The sequence below is a fragment of the Haplochromis burtoni genome, unplaced genomic scaffold (genome assembly GCF_018398535.1).
Source record: "Haplochromis burtoni strain Fernald_Lab_line unplaced genomic scaffold, NCSU_Asbu1 Contig_76, whole genome shotgun sequence".
In the NCBI taxonomy this organism is placed as follows: Eukaryota; Metazoa; Chordata; class Actinopteri; order Cichliformes; family Cichlidae; genus Haplochromis; species Haplochromis burtoni.
This window is the reverse complement of record NW_024582437.1, coordinates 1,143,043-1,153,989: the sequence shown is the minus strand read 5'-3', so window position 1 is coordinate 1,153,989 and position 10,947 is coordinate 1,143,043. Positions and strand designations below refer to the sequence as shown.

Genomic DNA, 10,947 nt, shown 5'->3' with positions numbered 1-10,947 from the left:
CACACACACACACACACACACACACACACACACACACACACACACACACACACACACACACACACACACACACACACACACACACCCCACTGTGTTCTGGGCTGTTTGTGTTCTGGAAACTGATAAGTAAGTTTCATTAGTTAAGACTGTGAAAATAATCATGATTACAAATTTCTTTCTGAAAGGTCTGACACGTTAAGGTGCTGTATCCTCTCTCTGCAGTGGGCGGTGGACATACTTTTCATTACACGGGTTAATATAATCGTTCTTTGGCGTTCACAGACAGCAAAGAGTGATTGGGCCTCGCCTTCCTCGCTCCCTCAGTTTGGACCCCAATGTCCTCGTCTTTAAATAAGACTCAGCGGACTGAGATCGTGGAACAATCAGTGATTTAAAAAACATATCATACTCAACCAGCCCCTCCTTTGATTTTCTTCATTACACGAGCCGTGTCTTAATAAAATCAAATTATTTCCGCTCACAGGACGCTTTCTGGTGAGAAATTGGCAGAGGGATGTGAGCTGATGTATGGGGAGACAGTCGCCTAATTAGAGCGTTAGAAATTGAATCTTTACAGCACACGGGTCATATAATTATCCTACTGTTAATTTAACGCTTACATTCTCTACTGTTCATTTTTATTCCCTTAAATGCAGTTTGGCAGCGACCCTCACTGCGTCTCGGTGCATGAGAGGAAAGGCAGCGTGGCCCCTAACGCTGGCCCCTCTGTGTGATTGAATAACTACGGACCCTGCAGTCCAAATAACAAGGCTCGCATCATTTATGCATTGTTAAGCCACGTAATTGAAACGAGCCATAGTTTGCATATTACGCCATTAAAATAATGTGCTTTGCGTTTCTCCCAACACGACTATTTAAGCCTGTGTGGCGATGTGGTAATTCCTTGAATTACAGCCTAATTACCACAATGTTCTTTTGATTTGGCCGATTTCAATGTTACACCACAATAATGTTCAATATTACCAGAATGAATTACTGAGCCGTGCCTGGAAACTTTTTCCTGGTATGACTTAAATCCTGGCCTCTTCATGTGCTGTCGGTGCAGCTGGATTCACTCCTATGAAAGATTATTAGCCTCTGAAATGAGATCCATTAAAGGCCCAATCAGTAATACTTAATTGAAGAGCCCGAGTGATACATGGAATACGAGGATTTTGCGTGTGTTTTTGCTCTTCATCATCACTACTCGCTTTATGCTGCTGCGTATTACTGATGTAAACAGACCATCAGAAAGTATTATAGCAGTTGTCCACTGTTTATCTCCGCAATTAAAGACAAGTCTGTGAATCAGGGCTGATGGCAGTTTTCTTTCTTTTTGAAAGTTTGCTGACAAAACATGTATTTACTATACAGCTAACAGTCTTAAATGTATTCTAAGTTGGTTACGTTACTTGTCTTTTGTTCATATTTTGTGGCATAAAAGATCAGAAATGAGAATTTTGGCCACTGAAGCGACATCAAAGCGCAAAGAAAAAGTTGTAGTACAACTTAAATCAGCATATGAATTGAAACTGCAATCCAGGTCATAGAGAAGCGACATTTTGCAATTAGCACTTGCTCTTTGTTGGATGGCCCTGCATTGTTCCCAGACCTTTGTCTATATACACGACATGTGTCCCTGTGTGAACTTTTTGAATAAATTAACATCACTAATAATGATTTGTGAGCGTGAATATTCACCATTTGTGTTTTCGTTGCACGGCTAGAATTTTTTTTTTTTTTGGGGGGGGGGGTGAAAAGTATTTCTTTGATAATTGCTTTTTTATTGCCTCTTAATTTTACTGCAGGTCCAAAGTTATTAAATAAAATGTTTAATTACAGTTTGAGTCATTTGCATACTTTGAAAGTTATAAATTGTGGATATTGAAGAACTGCCTGCATTGATTTATAGGTTTAATTTGTGGCCAGTATGTATGACTTTATTTCTGGTGGACTGAATTGTTGTAGGCCATAGACTAACCAAAGGTACTGTTAATTGCACACATGCAGCAGGAATCATTAATGTCTTCTAACATGCAGAATTACTGCCTCAGAAGTTAGAAAGTTAAACATGTGCCTCTGCCAGTGAAAAATGTCCAAGATGTGTTTGTCATTTTTTTCACAGTTTGCTTTCTCTCAGCGGAGTGTGAGGAGCAGCTTTGAGGACAGACATAATCTCTCTCATCTTTTTTTTTTTTTTTTTTGCTTTTTCTAGCCCTTTCTCCCTCTCAGGGCCCTGTGCTCTTTACTCCTCCCTCCTTTATCCCTGCAAAAGCTTTGTCCCCGCAGTAGAGAGCCTCTCTAAATAGAGGCCTTTAGATAGTCCGGGTGGGGGAGAGCTGCAGCGATGCAACTGCTGTTGTTTCATTTACCTCTCCCTATGGCAACCAGCAGCAGTTGGCCAGGAATGTCCCCTCTCTGGACAAAGTCCTGGTCCCCGAAGCTGACACTGGAGGGTTGGGGGGGGGGGACAGCTGAGACAGGATGGAAACCTGCCCTCCCTGCTCTGGACTAGAGGCCTGAGTTTGGACTTAATCCTCCTCTTCACTTCTTTCTAGTTTCACTTTAGTGGATGACGAGCAACCAGAGAAGGTGTTCACACAATATTAACTCTGTAATCGTTCTATATAAGACCTGAAAATAATTTTGAAATCTCTTTTAGTGAAGTGAATAAGCCTTCGGTACAGTTGCACCATGCTCTAATGGCCCCATATACAGGTTCTTTACAGTGTTGTAAACAGCCATTTAGTCCCTCATAATATCCTTTAAACTGCATTTAATAAGGGCACACTGGATAGAGTTTTATGTCTCTCTTTTTTTTAATCACTAAACTTTGCAAGTCCTCCATGCTATATATGTATAGAGAGAGAAAGCCATAACTTCAACTGGGAGGGGGCTTCCTTCTTTTTATCAGCATGTAGCCTCTCCCACCAAGACAGACTTGTAAAACTCACTTTACAGCCTAGTTGGACACAAAAGTTGATCTGTTTACTTTATGGGCTGTTAAAAGTTTTAAAGTCAAGACAGCTGACCGACATCTACATTTACAAGCCTTCGGTGAAGGGAAAAAATATACTAGTTTACACTTTTACAGGAAAGCATCAGTGTTTGAGGAAGTGCAGCTTGAATAGCCGATGCTTTTAAAGATCCCAGTCCCCATTACCAGCTGCAAAAATCACCTGAGACTGATGCCAGCTAATGGCACACACCTCAGTTTAAGCAGAGCGCAATGTTTTTACCTGAAGACTTTAGATACATTTCAGTCTGCATGGCAGCAAATGTTCAAAAGTTTGTTAACATTTTGTTACTGTCATTTTTTTTTAAATAAAATCAAATTGTTTAAAACATGCCTGAGCTCCTTTCTCTATCAAATATTTCACTTTAGAAGCTTCTTGTGTGACAGATTTGTTACATTTAGTTTCATTCCAATATATGTCATTATAAAAAGTCATTATAAAAAAATGATTGGCTCATCTAAGATATATATTCATCCTCGAGGAGAGACAGCGCAATATGATGCATTTTTCCTGCTTACAGTACACAGACAACTCTGCACGAACAGCAGCAGACATATGAATATGCATGCATTACAACGACAAGCAGAAATGTTGCACTAAAACAAAGATGTCAGACGGAACTAAGCTTTACTGCAAATGTAGACCACACAAAACGCCGTCTAGTCCTTGATGGCACTGAGGGGGGAAAAAGTTATGCGCAAATCAGAAGGGTTCGCACTTTTTCCAGTATTTAATGCCATAAATGTGCATAAAAATCTGAAGTCCACCTAAATTAGGGATTGAATGGTTAAATACAGAAGAGCTCCGGGTCTCCTGGAACTAGACTCCCTGCAGTCTCAGTCTGGATAGAACGAGATTATCAAAGTAAATGAACTGGATCTTACAGCTGCGCTGCTGATCCCGGTGCTCCGTCTCCCCATGCTGCACTCCGGCTCTCCGCTTCCACGGGAGCCTCGGCTCGCACCTCTCCAACAAAGACAGTAGTGTTTGTTGAGACTTCCACGCGGCCAATCGCCGCGCCGTTGCCCCTGGTAACCCCGTCCATCATCCTCCCGTACCCAATGAGCGGCGGGGGGCGGGGCGGAGTCCAGGTGCGCTTCGGCGTCCACTTGGCAGAGCGCCTGGGAGCCGCCTGTGGGCAGGAGAGGTTCTGTCAAATGCGAGGTTCCTTTAATAAGAGCGACCAGTCCGGCTCCGAGAGTCATGGCGACCGCAGCGTCTAACCACTACAACATTCTCACCTCCAGCGCATCCATCGTGCACTCGGAGCCCGGCAGCATGCAGCAAGCCACGGCGTACCGGGACGCGCAGAGCCTGTTGCAGAGCGACTACCCGCTGCAGAGCAACAGCCACACGCTCAGCCACGCACACCAGTGGATAACGGCGCTGTCCCACGGAGAGGGAGCCCCGTGGTCCTCGAGCCCGCTCGGCGCGGAGCAGGACATTAAACCCGCGGTGCAGGGCGCCCGGGACGAGATGCACAATTCCAGCAGCAACCTGCAGCACCAGTCACGGCCGCCCCACCTGGTGCACCAGACGCACGGGAACCACCACGACGCCCGCGCGTGGAGAACCACCACGGCGGCGCACATACAGAGCATGGCGACGACAAACGGCCAAAGCCTTATTTACTCTCAGCCGGGCTTCACCGTCAACGGGCTCATCCCGGGCAGCGGGCAGGGGATGCACCACCACAACCTAAGAGACAGTCACGAAGACCACCACAGCCCGCACCTCAGCGAACACGGCCACCCTCCGTCCCAGCATCAGCACCAGCACCGGCCGCAGAGCCACCACGACCACTCGGATGAGGATACGCCGACCTCGGACGACTTGGAGCAGTTCGCCAAGCAGTTCAAACAGCGCAGGATCAAGCTGGGATTCACGCAAGCGGACGTGGGACTCGCCCTGGGGACCCTGTACGGAAATGTGTTTTCGCAAACCACCATATGCAGGTTTGAGGCCCTGCAGCTCAGCTTCAAAAACATGTGCAAGCTGAAGCCTCTATTGAACAAGTGGCTGGAGGAGGCGGACTCCACCTCGGGCAGCCCGACCAGCCTGGACAAAATCGCGGCGCAGGGGAGGAAAAGAAAAAAACGGACTTCAATCGAGGTAAGCGTAAAAGGAGCTTTGGAGAGCCATTTTTTGAAGTGCCCTAAACCGGCAGCGTCGGAAATAATCAGCCTGGCGGACAGTCTGCACCTGGAGAAAGAAGTGGTGAGGGTTTGGTTTTGTAACAGGAGACAGAAGGAAAAACGCATGACCCCTCCGGGAGGAGCGCTGCCGGGGAGCGAGGATGTGTACGGGGACACGCCGCCGCACCACGGGGTCCAGACCCCGGTCCAATGAACTCTGCCGGACCGGCTCCTCCAGGACTTGTTTACCGTTTTAATTTATCCCACCCCCCAAGGTTATATATAAATCACTGGACTATGAAACGATATAGTGGGTGTTTTATGTATAATAGATTGCAGTGATTACTGACACAATATCTGCAGTGAATATCTGAGAAATGGAAAACGAGTGACGGGAGGACAGGACATTTTTTGTCCTCCCCTCTCGCAGAGCTGAAGGAACATAAGCCCGTGTTATGTTCTCCGAGGATACATGCCCAGCACTGTGACTCCAGACGACGCAGTTTCAAGGTGTAGCCCCTATTGTGTACTGAAATTATACTTGACGAAAAAAGGAGGGGAGGGGAAGAATGGTTTTAGAAGAAAAGCTTCCATTTTCCAGTTTTTTTTCTTCTTCTATTTTTTAATATATATATCAATTCCAACCTTTTTGGGGCTGTGCGTAAAAGGGAAATCAAAGGCGTTTTTTTTATCTTTTATTTTATTTTCGTTTCTTTTTCTTTTTTTTTAGTTTTGTGGCTCTAAATTGTGCGTCCAGCAGTGATGGGTGTGTGGGTAGTGCAGTGGGAGGTCAAAGGAGCTGCGTTAATGGAGTAAAGTGGAGGCCGGTATAGGCTTCAGCCCCAGTGCAGTGGAGTCCAGCTGAGGGTGAGCATCGCCTGAGTCCCATCTGTCAGCCAGACCGCTTTTAATTATTCTGTGTGGACTGAGGTCACCATTTAGTTAAGAACACATTATTATTATTATTATTATTATTATTATTATTATTATTATTATTATTATTATTATTATTATTATTAGTGCACGTGCAGCTCACTGGTTAAACTCTTCAGTATAAATGGCCTGAGCGCAGAGATGTGGTAAATAAAAAGTGTGTGACCTCTATCGTGAGTCAGCCAGCAGTCTAAACAACAAAGTCCGTGTTTTCCACACAACAAGCGTTAAATATTATTATTTCCCCCCTCAGAGCGTCTCCCAGCTCCAGGATTGGGGCTCCGTGGCGATTGATTGGATTATATGGCACCTTTTTCTTTTTTTCTCTTTTTTTTCTTCTCCCCACAACAGGATGGGCTCCACACACACACACACACACACACACACACAGATCTCGACACAAGCAACTCTCACAGAACAGTTTGGATCCGCTTTTGTAAATATTGTATAACTTTAAAAAGTCATCCCTCTTTTTTCTCGCTTTTTCTTCACTGGGGCACTTTTTCCCATTTTCTTTCATTTTTTTTGTCCCCCTCCCCCCAAAAAACAAAAAAACAAAACAAAAAACAAAACAAAACAAAAATCACACACAAGCAGGTTGAGCTTCAGAGTCCATAGCCTAAACCCACCGCCTTGCACTTGTGTACCTTTTTTAAATGGTTCGGACTTTTTTTCTTTTTGTTTCTTTCTCTCTTTTTTTGGTAACGCGTTAATTTTGACGTCCAAAAATGTCTGCTATTTTTGTTTGTTTTTTAAATTCCTCTGAACTTTTATTTTGCATTATTATTATTATTATTATTATTTATTTATTTTTTTTTGGCTTAAATCGCCTAGTAAGAGTTTTCTTTCGCCATTTTGCGCCCGCTCTGAAATAAAAACAGTGCTTTAAGAGTGAATCCACATAAATATGGCAGAGAAATGTCCACAAATAAACGATCTAAGGGGAGGATTACAAAACAAAATTAATGTGCGAATAATTTGTCCTCAAAACATATTTTAGTGACGTTCCAAAAATTGCAGCATATGATCAAAATTATTATTATTTTACAATAACCATGCAGCCTTTTTGTTCGTCTGTTTTGCCTTTTTTATATAACGGGGGGAAATTGCGCGTAGACATTTTATTTAATGTTATTTTTTTTAGTTTTGTTAATGAGATTGTAATTTATTCTGGGTGGCTTTTACAGAAGAGACAAAGGGTGAGATATATAAGAAATGAAGAGCCGAGAAGGCTTTTGTTTTGTAGGGGACGGGGTGACAGAATGAGAGACCTATTTTTCTTTCTTTTTTTGTAATAGCGGGATTGCCACAGCCTCGACCGTCACAGCTAAATGTATATACATGTTTTTCTCCGTGCAGTAGCTCGCCCTTTTGTTTTATGCAAAGAGAGAAATCCAGGGACTTTTTTCCCCTCTCATGTGGAAACTGCTTTTCTTTTCTCCTCCTCTTCCTTCTCTGTGTTTCATTTGCAGAAAAAATAATAATAATATCATTAACAAGCAGAAACCATCATGGCATTGAAATCTTTCTTCCAGTAGCTTTAAAACCAATCGATCCAAGTCACAATTCACTGGAAATACAAGTTGTGGGATGTAGACCTGTAGCAATCCAACGCTGTTCTTCTTGCTGTTTTTGTTTAATTGCTTGTTTGTTTGTTTTGTTTTTTGTTTGTTTGTTTTTTTTTGGGGGGGGGGGGGATAGGCTATGTCATATTCACTGGATGAACTTGGGGTAGATATGACGCAGAGGTGAGGAATGCCTGCAGGTGTTTCATCACTTGACACATGAACAACGGACTTGCACATTTTTAAATAACGGGGTTGATATTAAACAGCTTTTTTCCAACGTCGAGGCTAAATGTATTTATTTTATTTACACACACACACACACACACACACACACATATGTATACACATATATATATTTCCGTGAAACCCAGCAAATCAGGGAGCTGCTGCACTGAGTTGCCTGACAGCTGTGCTGTTAAAAAATATGCTTCTTGCTTTGAGCCCATTCGTTTGAGTGGAATTAATGGCCGAGAGAAAATCAGGGTTGATGAATGGAAGATTGTGAGCCGATGATGTGTTGTTTCTGCCCCGAGGCTGCTTTTAAATGAACTGGCTTTGGCTGGGAAAACCACAGCTTCCATCTAGGGTTAAATTAGGGCTTCCCAAAGTGGAGTCCGAGGACTAAAAAGTGGTCATTTTGGAGGGCTGAATCACGGTCCAATGCGGTAATCTTTTTCTTTTACTAATATGTGGACTTTTTCTTTTATCACGCAGGATTACACACAAAGATTGTGAGCAGATGTAGATGTTTTTATTTAGTTTTCCCCCCTTCTTTTGCTCCTCTTCTCCTCCCTTGAATGACGCTGTCTAGTTTATTTCTTAAGATAATTAATTAATCTAAGAAGACAAAAATGTATCTTATGAAGTCAGCTTCAACCCTAAGCACAACTTTAGGCTGTCGTGATTAAATGAGGGTTAAAAGACTGGCAATTGAACGCATCGCGACGATGCTTTCCTGATTTCAGATAAAACCTGAACGCTTTAAATTTGTCCCGATGTGCTAACATAAAAAATACTAAGAAAAAAAACCCCCTCTTTTTCTGTTTCTTCTCTTCTGGTGACCGTGAGTTTGACACTGGTGACCCTGATGGCATTTCCCCCTTCCCCTTGAGTGAGTTATTTCCCCACAGTAAGCATTGGTGTGATGTTTGTGTGCACGTGTGTGAAAATCTAGCCTAGCTGATTATTATTACTATTTTTTCAAGCTTGGATCTGATAGCCAAATGCAAAAGTTCCTGCTTAAAAATGTGCGTGATTGCGCGCGGGCCTTGTGCCTGTCAGAATAATATTAATTAGAATCGGATCCGTTTCCTGTTCCGATGTCTGCAGCCTCACGAGCATGGATGAAGTGCTTCTTTTCTCTCTCAGAATTAAGAAGCAAACAGAGAGGTGGATTGGCAATCAGTAGCTAATAAGGTATTGATAGTGTTTATCAATAAATCATAAAGAACTAAAAACCAATCGTGTGCTTTAAACAGAAAAATAAACAATATGCAGATATCCTCTGATTCAAGGTGGGTGTCATTCTAATCAACGCTAATGTGCTTAACTTAACCTATACGAGACGATGATGATGTAATACCAGCTTGCCAGAGAGCGCGTCTTCACGCGTTGTTTTGATGTGGGAAGAAACACCATCATCACCACCCCCACTCACCGTTTGACCTGCCATTTGGACGCCTGGTATGAAATGACCCCGGCATTTAAAGCCCCCTCTGCCACTCTCTGATCTCTGAAGTAGACTTTTGTGAAGCTCTGTAATAAAAATAAATAAATAAAATAAATAACATTTAAAAAAAGGAAAAAAGTGCGCCCTCGCGCCCTTCATCCGCTCTCTAGCAGATGCAATTAATAGCGCGTCGCGTTAATTACACCTTCCTTTTTATTTAGGTGACTTGAAATTTCCCATTAGGCTCACAGGCAAGGAGGGAAAGCTGCTGTGCTGATGCTGTGGCGCTGACTGAACCGAGCAGAGGAAGAGAAGCGGGAGGGTTGGGGTGGGGGGGGACACATGGTCGATGCTCTAGCGCCATCTTGCGACACCAGCAGGAGCCTCGGGAGGAGGTCGGGTCAAGTTTTCCTTTCACGACAGAAACGTGGAATAGAAGGCTTCTCTGTTCTTGGGGATATTATGTTGGGATACTGTTGGGGTATTTTTTTAAGTTCATATTCTTATGCCAATTAATGAAAGGTTAAAAAAAAAAAAAAAAAAAAGATTTCACTAAGCTGACAGATGAAAGTCAGGTTCATTGTTCATCCCTTTAACTGTCCGACCAGATGGAGGACATTACTTGTCATTCATAAAAACAAAACAAAAATGGGAAAAATTCAATGTGCAGAAATGTTAAAAGTTGAAAAGATGTTACAGTTTATTAATTCCATAAAATCAGGCTTTAATGTTAGCGTCCCCATGAAAGGGGGGAGTTTGTCCAACTACAATTCAATCTAAATAAAAGTGCAGTGGAGCAGTTTTCCACTGGTTATATCTTTGCCATTCACGGCTGGTCAGTCTCTGTGTGGGGTTGACCAAAGTGCAAGTGATTCTTCAAGCCTCCACCAAGCTCCACATCCCTGCCCAGATTCGTGCTCACTGTGGGCCCTCCGCGTTAAAACTACAAGCTGATTGTGAAAGACTCTTTTACACAAGTATGAGTCAGGTTGTCATGTCTCACCTCCATTAGATAAGCCTCGTCTGTATGTAAACTTACCTCGACAGCATTGGAGGGTTTTGTTCTCTTCTAGTGACAGAACCAGTGTCTCCAGCAATGAAGTAGGGGTGTACAGTGTGAGATTTAAGGAGCATCGCTGACTCAGCACGCTCAGCCCTGCCACTAGATGAGCATGTGCAATTAGTGGTTTTACTAACTTGCTAACAGGGGGGCTTGTTAGGTGTAAGTGTGATTCGACAAATGTGGATACATATCAAAAAAGTGATACACAATCACACTCCGATCACGGAAATCTAGTTTACCACTGTGTGTGTAACTACGCAATGTTTCAGTGTGAATTTCAGGGGTCTAATTGATTTTGAACACGAAGGTTTTAGCCATCCATCCCCTCCACAGTGATCTTCACTTAATGCGTTTGTACGAAGCATCAAACATCAGGGTCCATCTCTGAGTCCTGTGAGGACCAATCAGCCCAACAATCGCTCACTTATCTGTCAGTCTCTCTTTACTCACACCTCCTCCACGCACACACAGAAACACACACAGATAACAGTGATACAAGCTCACGAGCTGAACATAATTCCACCATTTGACATTGTTGTTGTTTCGGTTTCACTCAGATGCA

The 10,947-nt window shown here is 43.2% G+C and overlaps 1 protein-coding gene across 1 annotated transcript; it reads left to right on the top strand.

Moving 5' to 3' along the window:
* The first annotated feature begins 4,131 nt into the window (after positions 1–4,131).
* pou3f2b (POU class 3 homeobox 2b) lies at positions 4,132–9,437 on the top strand. Its single transcript, XM_042221867.1, has one exon. The coding sequence runs from the start codon at positions 4,221–4,223 to the stop codon at positions 5,364–5,366; it is 1,146 nt and encodes a 381-aa protein (XP_042077801.1). The 5' UTR covers positions 4,132–4,220; the 3' UTR covers positions 5,367–9,437.
* Positions 9,438–10,947: the final 1,510 nt, after the last annotated feature.